At 43.8% G+C, this 18,085-nt stretch overlaps 1 protein-coding gene across 1 annotated transcript; it reads right to left on the bottom strand.

Moving 5' to 3' along the window:
* Positions 1-8,558: 8,558 nt before the first annotated feature.
* LOC6582011 (toll-like receptor 6) lies at positions 8,559-14,305 on the bottom strand. The gene has a single exon (XM_002007688.4). It carries the CDS (start codon positions 13,711-13,713, stop codon positions 9,088-9,090), a length of 4,626 nt encoding a protein of 1,541 aa, XP_002007724.1. The 5' UTR covers positions 13,714-14,305; the 3' UTR covers positions 8,559-9,087.
* Positions 14,306-18,085: the final 3,780 nt, after the last annotated feature.

The raw sequence follows: 18,085 nt of genomic DNA, 5'->3' as shown, positions 1-18,085 counted from the left end.
GGCAAACCCTTCGAATTAGACAAAAACTCAAGATGCTGCAAATTTGTAATCCTTGCTCAAAAGACGTCGAAATTTTTCACTTATCGCTGCGGGGCAAAGCAAAAAAAAAACCGAAATAGAAATAGAAATAGAAATAGAAATAGAAATAAAGCCCCGCCAACCCCTCGTGGAAACCCACCCCATATGAGTTACATACTTATTTAAGTTTTACTTGCTGCGCCCTGTTGTTGTTCTTCTTCTTCTTCTTATTTTCATTTTATATATTCTTATTTTCTTTTTTTGTTGTGTCGTGTTTTTGTTGCCTTCATGCGTTCATTTTTCATATATGCAACTATGCTAGCGATAAGTTATTTGAGCAGCCCAACGGCAGGACAAGGACACGCACACACACACAGAGACAGGCACAAACACACACACACATAGACAGGAGGCAACGAATTTGTAAAATTCCAATTAAGAATCTTTGGTTTACTTTGTAAGTTGACTCTCAACTTATTTAGACACTACACAACGACACATGGAGGGGAAATCCCAACGCACACACACACACATATATACACATTCGTATATGTATGTCTATGCGCACACTTAAGCGTAACAAAGAGGACACGAGACAACGGCCAGCAAAAACAGAGAATAAATAAAAGCAAAACAAACTCACACACACGCACACACACATGCGAGTGCCGAGTGTGGCACTCACACAGACGCACTTAGTTCAGAAGCTGTAATCCTAGAAGGGCACAGGACGAACGCTCGTCTCGCCTCGCCCCGCCTGGCCTAGCCTGGCCTGGCCCTGCCGTTCATCCTCGTCGCTCTAATGGACGGATAAATTGCTTGTGAATGAAATGAGAGTACGCTGACTTTCGGTCCTCAACTGCGAGTGTGTGCGAGTGTGTGTGCGCGACGGTGGGCGTGGCAGGACACAAGTTGAGCCAAAAGACGACAACGCACTCATACGCAAAGGCAGAGCCAGAGCCAGAGCCAGAGCAAAGCAAAGCAAAGCAAAGCGAAACAAACAAACAAACAAAACTGAAACGAGACTCGACGCAGCGGATGCCCGAGACACAACTAAAAACTAAAAGCGACTTGCCACATGCGGCATGTGCAACGCACAAACTTGCCTCCAAATCTTTTGTCGATAGTAGCTGAAATGACGCCATGGGGTTACGAGGGGTTAGCTTCGCATAAAAACATTGGGGGCTAGGCTGGGGGAGGGAAGCGAAAATGCGCCAAAATTGGCGATAAAATAAAAGACGCGACCAACGGGCGAAGGCAGTTAGACAGAGAGGGGGAAAGGGCGGAGGGGGGGGGGTTGAGAAGAGTGGGGCTGAGTGCTGGACCAGAGCTGAAACCAAAAACATGGCCCCTGTGGCTAACATAACGCATGCCCTAAGCCAAAGTCTTGGAGAAGCTATAAAAAATTTAAAGAAATCGAATTGAGGCAGGCTCTACGAAAAACTCTTTGAAGACATGCAAATATATAAATAAATATTTAAAAAATAAAACATTTAGTTAAGAAATCGAATTGAGGCAGCTTTTAGGCATGAGTTTTTATTGCTAAAATATAAAAATATTTAAATATAAATAATTAATTAACTAAATTAGACAAAGGACTACAAACTGCTCAATTGTAAAGTTCAGCTAAAGCGATTTCTTAGCCAGCTTAAGAAGTTTTCTCATGCATGCAAATAGGTTAAACTAAACATACTCCAATATAAATATTCGAAAGAGTATGCAAACTTCGGTGTGGTGTTTTTACAGCTGGTTTTCTTCACAGCAGCAGCCGAGTTGAAACAGAGCAGCTATCGGCACAACAGACGCCCAAGATGCGAGTCAGATTCAGAGTCAAGCAGCGAGCATATGTAGGTCAGTTGTTGTTGTTGCTGTTGCTGAGGTTGGGGTTTATGAATTGCCAGCTGACTCTTGGCTCATTGTTGTTGGCTAGCTGGATTTTTGTTTTCATTTTTCAAGCAGCCAAGGGACGACAAAAATCAATAAATGTCAACGGGGACATGCTGATAAACTTGCGACAAGCAAAAAGAGAGAGAAAATAAAAAGAAACAAGCACGAGTAGATTTGAAACGGCAAGGACATGCCCCCAAAAAGCGAAATACTATCGTGAATACTATCGAGAGTGCAGAGCAAGCAATAAAGCAATTAGCAGTCAACAAGGGAGATAATACAGCTAATTAAAACTAAAAGTTATGCGTCAGCGAATGAGATTTTTATTGAGAACAAGCCACAAACAGAGCCACAGCCACAGTTGGGCTGTATGTGTGTGTGTGTGTGTGTGTGTGTGGGCGTGGGCGTGGCTGTGTGTGATGTGTGACCAGGGAGTATTAAAATGTGTGCTTGATGTGTGTCTGGCCTGAATTATGAGCTTATAATTTACAATTAAGCAAACGTCAGCATTAAAACACAAACAGCACCGTAATTGGCTGCTGTGTCTTAATTGTGAACCAAAAACTAAATTGTGAATGTGACATCAGATCTGATTTGCTGCCAGGCACAGAGATTTTTGCTTTAACAAATTAAATTGATGATGAACAAAATAACAATAAGCCAAAAAGTATCGATCTCTCTCTCTCTCTCTCTCTCTCTCTCTCTCTCTCCTTTATATTTGTATATATGTATATGTTTGTATTTATACATCACATCCAGTTGATGAGTCACCAAAGATGGCTATCTGTTGTAAACAATCAGCTTTACCTGCACACAATTGGCTGCAGCCCAGGTAATTGATTGAACGATGTCGGCTAACCGAGTGATTTATTCATTTTGTTCGCTATTTAATATTCGACAGCCTCAATTTGACCATAACAGACACGCATCGCGCTTAATATAGAGTAGATTCATCATTTTTATTATCCAGTTGACTAAACGAATTAATTAAAGACTTTTTATCTGATATAGGTGAAATATATTTCTCGCAAGTTCCCCAATCTCTGCTTACAGTTGAGGCTAGCAATAAATTAGCTATATATATATTTTATCTTAAGTATATAATATATATATAGAATCTTAGGTAAGCCCATATTCTATATGCATTTCATTAGAATATCATTAGTATTTGCCCATTACTTACCAAAACTATGTAGCACAGTGTAATTTCTAAAGCACAAATATTTACTATAGCAAGCTACGTCGCCGTTTAGCACTTTTAGAAATTTCTCACACATTTCATAGAAATTCTTTAACTTTGGCCATTATTTAATCAGCAGTTCCCCACACTTTCTCTCTTTCTCTCTCTCTCTCTCTCTCTCCGTCTCTTTCTTTCATTCCTCCTATTGTCAAGGCTTTTCTAGATGTAGAAAAATACAACAATTGAACAATTGCTTTTTGGTAATTGCTCAACTTGACTGCAATTTTGAGCAGCCATCGTAATTACGGCTAAAACAGCTTTTTTTCTTCTTTTTTCAGCTCTTAATTGTTGCCTATTTATTTGGGCCGGTGCTGCTGCTGCTGCTGATGCAACTGCAGCTCTGCTGAGTCAAGGGCTTTGCGGAGACCTAGTTTTCTAAATTTGCTGACTGCCCATTAATTATGTGCTAAAAAATATGCTTTTAATTTTAGCCATTTATTAATGAGTTGTTCGCATTGCAAACGCATTAATTTTGCATTTCTCAGCCGAATGCCAAAAAATTATTTATTGCTAAAATGCATTAAATTGAGAGGCTTATTTATCAGCTGCTCGATGCCATTAACTGACAAATTTCGCTAATTGCATTCCGTTAATAAAGTACGCCAACAGCAACAACAACAGCAACAGCAACAACAACACGCGGGCAAAAAATGAGCAAATTTATAGCTATGTTACATAAATTATACTCCCTCTCACTCTCTCTCTCTCTCTCTCTCTCTCTCTCTCCCTCTTTATGCTGCAAATGCAGTCTAATTGCAGCCAAATGAAAGGAATTCAACCATTCGACAACTGTCTGTGCATGCTCCACAAATATGCATCAATGCATTGCCACCTGCCTAAGCCCCGCCCCCAGCTCGGCGCTGCCTTTAAATGCCCCTTTGATGCTGCAGCCCTTTAACGATTGTGCGCGCATTATAATTTAAATGGATTTTTGCGAAAAGCAATTAAATCAAATTAAATTTTGTGTTCAGCTTAATCCGCTGCTGAGCTGCATGCATAGTTCATGTTATTCCCAGCCGGATAACGCCTCCACAATAGGCCGCACCTATGTTGTTCCTTGCTCCTCCACTCTCCCAGCCCCTCCGCCTTTCGGCATCCGCCTGACCAATGCTTCCGCCTCATAAAGTGCGTGCCAAGCTATCGCCGCATCCACAGCATATCCACTCGACAGGCTCGAGCAGTCGACACCTACACGGTCAGCAGGCATCAGGCCGCAGGACCAAAAGGACAACAAACACAGCCGGCCGCTGGGATTGCTGCGGGCAGCAGTCCGAAAGGCAGGCGGTGGGCGTGGCACTGGATGGACAGTTGAACGTGCGTTTTGTATAGCACTTTTCATATGAATATGAATTGCTTGCGGTTGTGTTAAGTGGCAGAGTTCATTAAAGTACGTGAGTGTATCTGTCTCTATCTGTGTGTGTGTGCGTGCGTGTGTGTGTGTGTGTATGCATGTCAAACTGTTTACAGTTATATATATATGTGCATATACATATAAAGTTGATTAAATGTACGCACTTTTTGAGCGAATGCACATTAAAAAGAGAGACAGAAAGAGAGAGAGAGAGAGAGAGAGAGAAAAATGAGATGCGATTCATTCAATTGCATTATGCAAATTGATGGAAATTTGAAAGCGGCTCAAAATGTGGAAAAAAGTGCATAAAATGCATAACTTGTGATATACGAGAAGTATATATATATGTATATTATATACTATATATATAGTTTAAATATACTATATAACGCTTATGCTAATGACAATCATAAAAGTCCTCGTTCTGTTTGACAGATAGTCAAAGCGAAACTTTTAAATGATTTGAATTAGTTTGTATAATATTATACGAGCTATTTAGTTAACAAGATGCGAGCTCTTGTTTATATATATAGAAGTTCAGTTATCCCAGCGACATCTTCTCAAATTACTTTAAAAAGTACAATACATATCCTCAGCTTAGCCTATTGAAATTCTGAGAATATGAACAACCCTATCTCATCCCTGGCTAATGAGTAAACTGGTCTCAAATGCTTTGCTTCTTGGTTACTCAATCCTGTGCGACAGTGTTATTAAAGAGCTTTTAAGCTAATGAAAAAATACATTTATGTATAAAACAAAAAGTTACACACACACAGCTTAAATCTATGTAGCTATAGTATATCAACAATTTCCATAGATACCGAGAAAATGCTTGATAAATTCTAAGAAACACTGGCAGTAGAAGCTAATCAAAACATTTCATAGTCTAAATGGCTGCAGGGCTGCTTAGATATATGTATGCTGCTCCCTTGAAGGATTCCTGCCAAGCATGTATTATTATAATGGAAGAGCGAGCTCATTCCTGGAAAATTCGATTCCAGCCACGAAGCGCAGACCAAACTAAAAAGTTATTTTAGCTGAAATGTATTTAAGCTCGATTGCTATAAAGAAAATGCAATTTGAATTGTTTTGAATTTTTGAAATAAATTTGTTTATTGTTTGCTGGATTTTTGTTTTCTCTTTTTTCTTCTTCTTCTTCACTTATTTTATGTCTGTCACTTAGTTAGCAACGGCTTTGCGATTATTTAAAATAAAATTTTCGCTTACAAACTAAATAATGGGCCATGTTTACATTAAACAGAAACAAAACTTTTGCGTTCCATAATTTAGTATATATATATTTGTATATATCTAGATTTATGTTAAAGTAATAATTGTGGCTGCTTTAGGAACCCAAAAGAGATGATTCAAATTATGTTTAGCTGCGGCTCCTGCTGGCTGCACAATTCGTTGCATACTTTTGCGGGCACTTGGAAAATATGTAGAACGAAGGGGCGAAAAATTTACAATAATAAACTTAATTATTTATTTATGTTAAAAGCTTCTTTTTGCATTAAGCAAATAAAGAAATATTTATCAAATTGTTTTTATTACTCAAAAAGAAAAGTAAAAGATCATCAAGTGCATTCGCCAGCATTGGAAAGTTTTTGTAATTCTCTTTTTCTTCAGCTTTTTATATGATTTCTTTATTCGAGTTTTCTTTAAAAATTGAGAATGTGAAAATTTTTATGTATGAGTGAAAGTTTTTGTTTTTTTTTTTTTCAGTGTTTTTCGATTAAATTTAGCTAAAAATTTACAGCAACTGCTGCTTTTGTCTCTTTAGAATAATAATAAAAATAAATATATATGCATATATATTTATATATAATATAATGATAAAAAAAAACTAAACTTTTGTTCACTTCTCAATTTACAATGGCTTATTTGTTAAATTGTAATTAAAACGCTAGTAAATATTCGTATTTAGTATATATTACTGTGTGTTTTTTTATTTATTTTTATTTTTATAGCTTTGCTTGCATTTAAATTCTTTTCGGAATGTTTTGAAACGTGTTTTTTCTGTCTTATTCGCATTTAATTTATTGGCAGTTGTACAATACAATGCTGGAATGTATATGTGTGTGTGTGTGTGTTTCTGATATTTATAAATATATGTGTGGGTATGCGTGTGTTTATATATACATACATTATAATTTATTCATGTGTGTGTTTGTTTATGTGTGTGTGTGTGTGTGTGTTGGCTTTTCTTTCTCTCATTTTTTTCCCATATTTCTTTTTTGTTTTTTGCTTTTTGAAATATGTTCGCATTTGCCTTTTGCGCCTTTTGGCCACGCCCTGCGCCAAACGCTGCGAAAATTCAATCAACAATAAATGCCTGCGAACTGCCACATATTTTGTTGTAGTAGTAGTTGTTGTTGTTGTTGTTGTTGCTGCTGCTGTTGTCTTTTGTTGCTTTAATGGCATGCCATTAAATAATTTCATTAAATGCTTTGTATGATACATGAATGGCATAAAAAAAGGTCGTCTCATTGTATTTTATCCTGTTATTTCTGTTGTTTCTTTTTTTTTTTACTTTTTGCAAATTCCGTCAGTTTTCTTCAATCAATTAACCAAACCAAACCAACAAAAGTTTATTATACTTTACAAATTGAATGGAACATACACAAAAATCATGCATAAATGAGAATTCTGCTACAACAAATGAGTTGGGCTCTGAAATACTCTAGCAAGAGGCAGAACTATTAGAATGATATAGATATGAGAGGATTTTAAGTAACTTGAAGAAATTAAAGAGCTTTATGAGAAATAGTTTTAGTTTATACTCTTAGAATGAAGCACAGTTTCAAGAACTTTAAAGATCTGGAAGAACTTGGAGAGAAATAATTTTATTTAATGCGAATTTTTTTTTTTTTTTTTTTTTTTTGGCTCCTCAATAATTGAAAGAAAGAGTTGCATAGTCTTGTAAGAACTCATCAAATTTAGTTCCAATTTTAAGTCGAACATGACATAAAAATAAAAATAGCTAAATTCATTAGCCTCTTCAAATAGTTTAAGCTCGATAAATCACTAAGAATTGAGCAAAGTATAAATCATATATAGTTTTATTTTTAATAAATTAAATATTTTTTTAATAATTTACTGATAAAATAGTAAAATAGGTCAGTTTTTGAATTCAATAAATTTTTGTTTATACTCGTATTTATTTGAAATATAAATTGTGAATATGGAAGCTCAAATTTTTCAATTCAATATTTGTATTTACATAGTATATTTTTAGCTTTAAATGAAACTTTTGTCTGATTTAATCTTTCATTAATTATACTAAATATAAAAACTAATTTATGTAAAATGAAATAACACATATTCTATGCAAATTTCAGATAGCATCTGAAAAGTATTCAATTTAGCTTCATTCAGCTTTAGACTGAGTCGAGTCAGAACTCTGCTTGGTTGGATTGCGTGCTATTGTTAGTGGTACGGTAGTTCGTTTCGGTTCATTGTGTGCGGTTCGTAAGCTTAATTGTTATCAGCGTGCGCGTCATTATCGCATAGCCCCCAGGCAAATGCATTTGTCTTTGTGTGCATGTGTGTGTGCGTGTTTGATTTACTATGATATTTATATTTCTTTTTTCTTTTTTTTTTTTTTTTTGCATTCGTTGAGTGTCAGCTATTAATAATAATATTTTTGTGAATATTATTATTATTTTTTCATCGCAGTTATTTTAATGCCGTCCATTGTTGTGTATTTATTTATGCCTGCTCCTGCCCTCCATCGTTCTCTCTTCTCTGCATTTAATTGTTTGATTTTCATCATGCAATTTCCTTATTCGCTAATTAATTTGCGTCAGGGGCTGGCGCGTTTATTTGTTCTGTGGCTGACTTGGATTTTGTCAATAATTGTGTCTCAGGTCTATTTAATTAATTTTCATTTAAATACTACTATTGTTTAATATTATTTCCTTCGCTGCTGTAAAAAATGCATTCATATATGTATATTTATGACATACTTTTTGGCATGGCAAATAAAATTGTTTTTGTTTTTGTAGTTTTTTTTTTTTTTTTTTTTTTCTTTTTTGGTTTATTGAACAAATTTATATTCTATCGATTTATGTTTGCAATTGGTATTTAATTTATTATTTATAATTAATGCTTTAATAATTTAAGTTGTAGTTTTGTATGTACAAATGCGTCTGCTAAATGAACTTCCTCTCTCTCATATATCGATATTCATATTCATATTCATATTTATATTCATACTCATACTCGTATTCGTATATATATATATATTAGTATTTATATTTATATTATACACTGCAATAAATTAGCGAACGTTTTTAGTGTATCAAGTGGATATTATGTACAGGTTAAGTCAATTTTAATTAATTCAAATAACTAAAAGTATCAGTCTCTTCCGCCGCCCCCAAATGTATGCTATGCTCCTTCCCTTCCCCTCTCTGTGCACCCATAAACTTGACTATATTTAGTTTTTAATTTAAATGTAGGTTTTTGTTTTCTGCTTTTAGTTAAGTTGTAGTTGTAGTTTTAGTTTTAGTTTAGGTTAGTTTGCCTTGCTTATAAATTCACTGGTTGTTCTTCAAACTGGTCACGCCTGCCCCTCCGCCTGGCTAGGTTACGCCCACAGGTCATGCAGCGGCTTGCTGGCCCCGCCATCGTCCAGCTCGTTGAGGCTCAGATTCGATTCGTAGTGCGTCAGCTCCGGCTGCCGGCTGTTGTTGCTGCTGCTGCTCATCGTGGCGCTGCTCTGCGTGCCGCTCTCCAGTCCCCCGCAGCCGCAGAGCAGCTCGTCGTCGGCGTTGCAATTGCAGGGCTTCTTGCAGTTGTAGGCGCCGGCGCTGATAGCGGCTGGCGGCACAAAGTTCGAGCTGAACGAGCTGGGCAGCCCGTTTCCTGCTCCTGCTCCGGCTCCTGCTGCTGCTCCTCCTGACACCGTTTGGCTCTTTGCAGCTCGCTTGGCCGTGCCTATGCACTCGCAGTTGCTGCCGCGCTGCTGCAGCTGCTGCTTGGCATAGTCCACGCTGTCGTAGGCGGGCGCCTGGCCAGCGGCCAGATACGCGGGCACCGCATACTCGTGCTGGCTGCGTCGATTAAGCTGCTGCTGCTGCTGCTGGCTCTGCTGGTGCGGATGATGCTCGAGCGTTTTGGCCATGCCGGCCACACTGAGCTCGCGCTGCTTCTTGCTCAGCTGGTTCATCGTATTGAATTTGCAGGCAGCCGCCGCAGCCGAGGCGGATGTGGGTATGGGCTTGTAGCCGCGGGCGCCGCACTCGTTAATCGTGGCATAGTTGTTGCTGCTGCAGTCCGCGTAGAGCTTGTCCGCGATGCGCGAGGCGGACACTGGCACTGGCACCGGCACCGGCACGCCCCCCACGCCCGCCTGGTACTCGTGCGCCGTGGCGTACATGTTCACCGAGGAGGTGCGTGCCGCCAGGCAGCCGGTCACCCGCTTGTTGTTGTTGCCCCGGCCATGGGGCAGGGGCAGGGCGAGGCGCAGCTTCTGCCAGAACTTCTTGTCGTCCCACTCGATGCAGGTGCTCGTGCGCAGATAGTGCCGCATGTCCAGGTCGATGTCGCGCTGCGGCAAGTCCCCATAGAGTATGAACACGACGCGCTTGCGACGCTTCACCAGCTCATGGAGCGCGCTCTTGTACTCGAAGCGTGTCCACTCGTTGTACAGGAAGTTCTTGGAGAGCACCAGCACGAACTGCTTGGCGCTCTCGGCAGCCTCGATGAGGGCGTCCGTAATGTAGGCATTGATGTTCACGTCGCGGTAGTGCAGGCACAGCCGGTAGCCGATGTCGCTCTCCAGGGTGTTGGCCAGGATCTGGTTGACGAAATGCTCGTCCTGCAGGCTGTATGCGAAGTAGGCGTCGTTCGGCCGCTCCTTGTCCAGCTGATCGACAAAGCGGGGCGAGCGATAGCAGAAGGTCAGCAGGCAGCTGCTCGAGTGGGCCCACATCTTGAGCTCGTGCCGATAGCAGAACAGCCCGAAGATCAGGCCAAAGAAGCCCACGAAGGCGCAGGTGGCCACCAGGAGCAGCGGCAACAGGCCCTCAATCTCGTTGGTGTGCATGTAGTGGGCGACGCCGTCCCTCAGCGTGCACTTGGTGCCGTTCTTCTCGCGCAGCACGCTCGTCGCATTGTTGTAGATGCAGCTGACCCGGGCGGCGTCCAGGATCTTCTCGGAGCTCTGGGCCAGGTAGTTGCGGAAGCGGGCCAAGTAGCCGCACTCGCAGCTCCACTGATTGTCCGCCAGGCTGATCTCGACGAGATAGGGATTCGCGGCCAGCTGCCAGACCTCGAAGTGCATCAGGCGATTGCCGTCCAGGCGCAGCACCTCCAGCTTGCGCAGCATCTGGAAGCTGCCGTTGGCAATGCTGGCGATGCGATTCGACTGCAGGTAGAGCTCGCGCAGATTCTCCAGATTGTGGAACTCGTTGCCCTCCAGCGACACAATGTGGTTGTCCTCCAGGTGCAGCACGAGCAGCCGCTTCAGTCCACTGAAAGTCGTGTTGTAGATGTGCGCCACGTTCGAGTTGTTGGCGTAGAGCACGGCCAGGTTCTTGCGGCCGAGGAAGGAGTGGCCGGCCAGCTCCACGAAATTGTTGCCATCGATGTAGAGCTCGGTGGTGTCCATGGGCACGCGGCGTGGCATCTGGGAGTAGCCGGCGCCGGAGCACTCGACGATGTTGGTGGACCAGGTCTGGTCGTGGAAGCAGGTGCAGTTGGTGGGGCAGGTCATCTCGCAGTCGCAGGCATCGAACTCACAGCAGTGGCAGACCGCGAAGCAGTGCGTCTTGTAGGTGCAGAGGAAGTGCTTGGGCTCCGCCTCCAGCAGGGGGATGTAGGCGCGCTCTCTATTGTTCAGCAGCTTGCAGTAGATCGTCTCCAGGTCCATGATGCGCGGATACTGGCGGGAGGTGATGTGGTTGATCTTCTGCAGCCAGTCGATGTTGCAGTCGCAGGTGAAGGGATTGCCCCCGATGTAGAACTCGGGCAGCGCTCGTTGCTCGTGCACGGGCAGAATGCGCAGGGACTTGATGTCCAGCGTGTTGATCTGATTGGCGTAGAGATCGACGCGCGTCAGATTCGTCTTGTGCATGAAGGTGTCCGGGTCCACGGTCGTTATCAGATTGTCGTTCAGGAACAGCAGCTCAATGGAGTTCGGTATGGAGGCGGGGCCAATGCGCTGCAGCTGATTGAAGCTCACGTCCAGCGTTTGCAGGCGCAGCTCCGCATCGAGCCCAAAGCGATTCGAGAGCATGTTGAGGCGATTCTTGTGCAGATCGAGCCACTGCAGCGTGCTGGGCGCATGGCCATAGTCGAAGCTCTCCAGCCGATTGTCGGAGATGTTCAGCCAGAGCAGCGAGGGCATGTTGCTGAAGAGGCCATTGATGTCGGTCAGCTCGTTGCCGTCCAGGCGTATGGCCTGAATGCTGGAGGTCATCTCGAAGGCGCCGGGCTCGACGACGGCGATGCGATTCCTCGCCAGATTCAATATCTGCAGGCTGGGCAGATCCCGGAACGTGTGCATTGTGATGTTCTCCAGGTAGTTGCCAATCAGACGCAGGCCATACAGATTGCCCAGCCCCTTGAAGGCGTTCTCCTCCAGCACGGTGACCATGTTCTCGCCCAGATCGACGGTGCGCAACAGGCGCATGTTCCTCAGCGCCAGTGGCACCGTCTTCAGCTGGTTGCCATTCAGATTGAGGTCCTGCAGAGCGCTGCAGTTCCTGAACGCATCCGGATGCACTCCGATCAGCGCATTGTTGTCCAGCGACAGCAGCGAGAGCACATAGAGCCCGTTCAGGGCATAGGCGTCCAGGTACTTCAGCTTGTTGTGGGACAGGAGCAGCGTGTGCAGGTTGTTCATGGGCGCGAAGGTGTCGGCGGCAATGTTCTCCAGCTGATTGTGGCGCAGATTGAGAATCTGCAGCGTATACAAATCGCTGAAGATTTCCGGCTCCAGCTTCGTCAGCTTGTTGTGCGACAGATTCAACAGGACGAGCCGAATGAGACCGACGAATGTATTGCGGTCCGTCCACGTGGAGGTGATTTGGTTGAAGGACAAGTCGAGGGCCTGCAGCTGATCCAAGTTGGAGAAGAGCTGGGGACTGAGCACGCTGATGGAGTTGTTCTGCAGGTAGACCTCCTGAATGGTCTTGGACTGCTCCGCGAACAGCTCGGAGGGCAGGGCGACAATCTTGTTGGAGCTCAGGTTCAGCACCTGCAGGTTCTTCAGGCCACTCAATGCCTTATCCGCTATCATCGAGATCTCATTATTGTTCACATGCAGCACACGCAGGCGGCGCAGCGTGCCGAAGCCGTTGGCCGGCAGCAGCACAAAGTGATTGAAGCTGACGTCGAGCAGCTCCAGGTCGAGGGAGCACGAGCTGCCAGCGCGTCTGCCCGCCTCTGTCGTGGAGCTGGCGCTGGAGCTGGTCTCCGTGGAGGTGGCCGTCTCCTTGCTGCGGTCCCTGAAGCCCAGCTCATTGACATCCTGCAGACGGTTCTCGCTCATGTTCAGGGCGGACAGGGCGGACAGCGTGCAGAATATGTTGTCGGGCAGCGACCAGATGTTATTGGAGCTCAGGTCCAATCGCTCCAGCTGCCTGGTGACGGCAAAGGCATCCGCCTCGATCTCAAAGTTCAGCGCTGGCCAGAGTATGTTGTGGGTGCGCAGCGTGAGGTTGCGCAGCTGCTCGAGCCCGTCGAGCACCTGGCGGCCCAGCTTGCCCAGCTTGCAGTACTGTATGGACAGCTGCTGCAGGCGTGCCAAATGGGCAAAGGACTGCGCCTCCAGCCGGCTCTTGGCCATGATCTCGTCGTTGCACAGGATGTGCAGAGCCACCGTGTGCTCCGCGGGAATCACACTGAAGTTGGTTGTATCGAATTCGCTGTTCACCGTGCGCAGGTTGCACGTCAGTGCTATCTCCGGCTGCTCCAGCCCGGCAGCGGGCATAAAGTGGCAGTCGTCGGGCGCATCATAGAGGCCCGCATCTCCGCCAGAAATGGGACGCAAAGTGCGTGCCGGCGTCGAGGGCGGCAGCAGCTGTGAGCTGGACACGCCCGCCTCGCCCATGATGGCGTTCGAGTGAGAATGCGTCTGCTGCTGATGCTTCTTGCTGCTGCCCGACAGCGACTCCGAGTGGGTTGTCACAGCATCCTGGCTGCTGATGCCGCTCGCAATTAGCAGCAGCAGCTGAAGTAGAAGGCACTGGCACAATGGATTCAACATTTTATGTGTATGTGTGTGCGTGTGTGTGTGTGGGTGCGCGGGTTTGTGTGAGTTTCTCCTCTAGTTAATCTTTGTTGGAGAGTGTAACGGGTTGAAATGAAAAGAACGCAACGAAAATCAATTCCACTTGCTGTTGGCCAAAAACTTTGGACACATATTTGCGGCTGCTTCCGCTGCCCTTCGCTGCTCGCTCGCACAGTTCACAAATCGGGGCTGGGGCTTGAGTTGATGTTAATCGTAATCGCAATTGGCGTGGCCAACTTTACGGTTTACTGTTACTCCCGGCCACACATCATATAGAATGTACATAGACACATCACACTAATGTATTTTCGTTTATTTTATTTAATTTACTTTTTATTTTAATTTATTTTTTTTTTTATTTTTTTGTTAGGAACCTTGTTGGAATTTTTAATTGCTGCGGGCCACTCGCGACGTTCTATTATCACTTTTGGTATTTTCTTTTTGCTGTCGCTGGGGTTAACTTGTAACGGTTCACGTTGTGGTGCTAGCATGCGACGTACATGCGTCGTCTCTATGTGGTATATGTGGCGCGCACGTTAGCTGAGTGTCGACTGACTGCCGCAACGTGCGCAACTCTCACTTAAATAGAGAGACGGTCCTCAGTCGAACTTCACTTCACCCGAATGCCAAACACACAGAGCCGAGCCGAAGGCAAGCATAACAAAACCGACAACGATAGCACAAGAGAGGGAAATTTCAAAGGCAGAGAGCGCAACGCAGCGGGAGCGCAAGCCTTAAAGGAAATTTGCTCCGCTTGAGTGCGCTACACACAGCGAGAGAAAGATGCTGGTGCCTCTGCTGCCGCTGCTGCTTAGAGGGTTTCTAATCGCATCAAACAGCTGGCGTTCCTTTCGGCTATGCTACATTTTGTTGTTGTTTTTACTTCATTTTTTTTTTTTTTTTTTTTTTTTTTTGCTATTCGCCTCATCCTCAGTTGTGCCGAGAGCCGCCGAGGTGAGGCGAGTCTTCGACTTTGTCTCTGTTTTGATAATGAAAATATATGATGTGCAGGCCAGCGCCAATCTTCATACAAATGTAATTTATTTTTATACTCACGTGTGTGTGTTTGCGTGTGTGTGTGTGTGTGCTATCTCAGTCTAACTGTCTGCTGTTGCGTGCGTGTATGTATGTCAAAAGTCTGTGTGTGTCTCCTTGTATGTGTGTGTGTGTGTGTAGCATATAAAAATAATAATTCCTTACATTCCATTAAATTACAATAATAATTTTAATTAAACTGTTTTGTCTGCGCTTGAGGTAACATTCTCTCGGCCCAGTTTGGCCTGGCTTGCCTTGGTTTGGCTTGGCTTGATGACTTCCTTTGCATTCACAATTTATCACTCGCTCTCCGCACCACCATCATCATCATTATCCTCATTGACCTGTGCGGCCTGTTGTCATTGCCTTTATGATAATTTCTAAATTGGCAACAGCAAAAACTCCATTTTCCTCTCCTCTTTTCTTTTTTTTTCTGTCGTTCACTTGAGTTGGGATAGGCTCAAAAATCAATATGCTGCATTCTAGCTTGGCTTTATAGAACGATGCTAATGATATGGATGATGATGATGATGGTGGTGCTGTGGAAGCTCTGGGCACAAACAGGAAGTTGGCAAACATGGATATGCTGTTAGCCAGTTGGCCGTAAACGGGTCAAGCTCTCTAAACATAAGAAGAGGCAGAGTATGAAGCATGCGAATGTCCATTGGAAAGGGTGTCAATTGGAGTTCTATAAGGGTTTAAGCAGCATAGCTATGGCTCCGTAGTGTTAGTAAAGTTCTTGAAAAGATGGAGCATGAGATAAAAGAGATATATTAATATTTTTTTCTATGGAGTAAATCTGTTTCGCATGTTTACAGATTATAATACATCCTCACGTTCTATATGTATCATATCTATTTACCCTAGATCTATGCTTTGCTCTAAATATTCTTTTCAGCCTTAATTTCATTACCTTGTCTCATCTATCCACACAACTTTGCTCACTTTTCCCACACAGCTTTGCCATCAGCCATGACAGAGCTAATGCAGTTTTGTAAAAATTCGCGCCATCTCGGAGTTAAGCATCTCATCTCTCAGGTGAGCTCAGGTAAGTGCAAGTGACACCTGCCCTCGCTGTTTGCTAAACACAGGGCCTAATGCTCTAATCAAGATGCAGCAGCAGGCAAAGCCTTTCAGGCTGTTTACTAAACTTATCTTATCATGCACGGAAATCGGCCAAGAAATGCGCCAAGACTGGGCTAAGCCAAGAGCAGCCGCTGGCAACTGGGCTGAGGAGATGAGAGGCTAGAGAGCTGAGATAGAGTAATGCAAAAGCCAATAGTCATGCACAATTCACAATTCACAACTCACAATTCACAATGGCAGTGAAAGGGAAGTCCAAGGTAAACACTTGCGGATGTAGAAGATTATAAAGAGATAACAGACAAAAACTGAGAGAGAGAATGAGAGAGGAGAGCAAGCGAGGTGGTCCACAGTTGTCTTCATCGAAGTTTGCTTTAAAGGACACTTTCTGCTCAGAGCAATTTATCTTCGAAGGATTCGGCTGCACTGAGAAAATAAAAAATTTGTTTGTCAGCCTCAATGCCTGTCGAATGGCTCATCCAAATGTCTTTTTAGGGCTGCATTGTGCGAAGAAGGAAACAGGAAGTAGAGCTCGCTCGCCTGTAGCAACCAGCTAAAGATGTCAACTCACTCAGCTCGAGTCTGGCCTTGTCCTGTTGTCCTGTTCCCATAACACACATCTCTCAATCGCTCTATACATTTAATGTCTATTGATTCTTTGGCTTCTGATTGTTTACATATTGGCGTATTTTGACAACTAAATTGGTAGACAGTCAGGCAGCCAACTGCTCGAGGTAACTGGTAGCGGGGCCCACCCAGTGGCCAAGTCCTGGGCCATGCACTTTATAAATTAAATGTCAGCCATACAGTTATTGACCATTTGGGTTGACACATGGCTCGATTTCCGGTCGCATTTCCTCTCTTCCTTTTCACTTTTTTTCTTCTTCTTCTCCCTATTTTTATTGTATGTGAATTTTCTTTGCTTTTGGCTTTTTGTGTAAGCCACAGAAATGTGGCCACTCCTGCGGAATATCGCCGTGAAGGTCGCCCAAGCAATTACTTTGCACGGCTAATAGCGACTGCAGTCGAAGGATCTAAGCTACCGTCTACAGCGCGGCCTGTGTGTATGTGTATGTATGCATGTGTGTGTGTGTGTGAGTGTGTGTCCTTGACTTGTGCAATTTGGCCTGGCCAAACCCTTGGCTATGGCTACGGCCGACTCTGTACGGCCAAACGTTAAGCAGCAGCTGTCCTCAACTTGTTTCATTGATAAAAGTTGAGGATGTGCTCAGGGCGTGGCCCGATTGCACTGTTGGGTTATCTAACGGAGAAAAAGATTGGGAAGGGCTAGCGCAGCAAGCTATTTAGTAGAGATGTGTTTTACAGCTAACAGAGATTTTTGTGGAAGATTGGATGATATACGAAAAGTTGTTGTAGAATATTCCTTGAGTGAGATCAGTTGGAATTTGATTAGCTTATCTCTCAGCAGAGCTGCTTTAATCGAACCATATCATATCCTTATCATATCATATCTTATATCATGCTAATTATTTCATAACTACTTCTGAATAGAATAGAATAGAATATCTGCTATATTCTATAATTCCCAATTGCTCCTCTTCACACTAAATTTTAGAGCTATATTTCATTGATTTTTGCATAAGTACTCCCATCTCATAGCAGCTCTTCTATGATACAATACTTCCCCCCTCAACTCGAACATACAATAATTTACAAGATCCATAATACTGCTCTCATTTGAAAGGGTCTTATCGAGGACAGACAGCTTTCGTTATCCCTTCTCACAATCTGTCTATTGCCTTACTCCCATTCCCCTTCGCCCCGCTCCAGCTGACCCCCATTTACATTCTCGATTCGCAGCATTCCTTTGGCCAATTGAGTTACAGCTAATGGCAGAGTCCTAGCTGGACTGTAAGTTTCAGCTTTAGTTTGCTGCTAATGAGCAATTCATGTCAATTGCTAATTAGTGCGCTGAAGATTTTTATCTGCTTTGGCTGACTTATCGTGCCATTTTTATAACCCAGAACACAAACGCAAATGCAGTAGCCGTGGCTGTAGCTGTAGCTGTAGCCTGGCCCAAGGACCACGGCCCAAATACAATGGCCGAGAAATTAGCAAACCCGGCAAAGATAAGTCAATTAGGTTTGGCTTTATAGCTGCCAATGGCGACCAAAACAAAAGCCCAAAGACGCGAACGGAACGAGAAAGAGAGAGAGAGAAACAGAGAGAGGGCGAGCGTGAGAGAGGGGAGGCGGTGCGAGGAGGCCGA

This window comes from Drosophila mojavensis, unplaced genomic scaffold (genome assembly GCF_018153725.1).
Source record: "Drosophila mojavensis isolate 15081-1352.22 unplaced genomic scaffold, ASM1815372v1 contig_74, whole genome shotgun sequence".
Classification (NCBI taxonomy): domain Eukaryota; kingdom Metazoa; phylum Arthropoda; class Insecta; order Diptera; family Drosophilidae; genus Drosophila; species Drosophila mojavensis.
The sequence above is the reverse complement of the archived record's forward strand: the minus strand, read 5'-3'. Positions and strand labels throughout refer to the sequence as shown.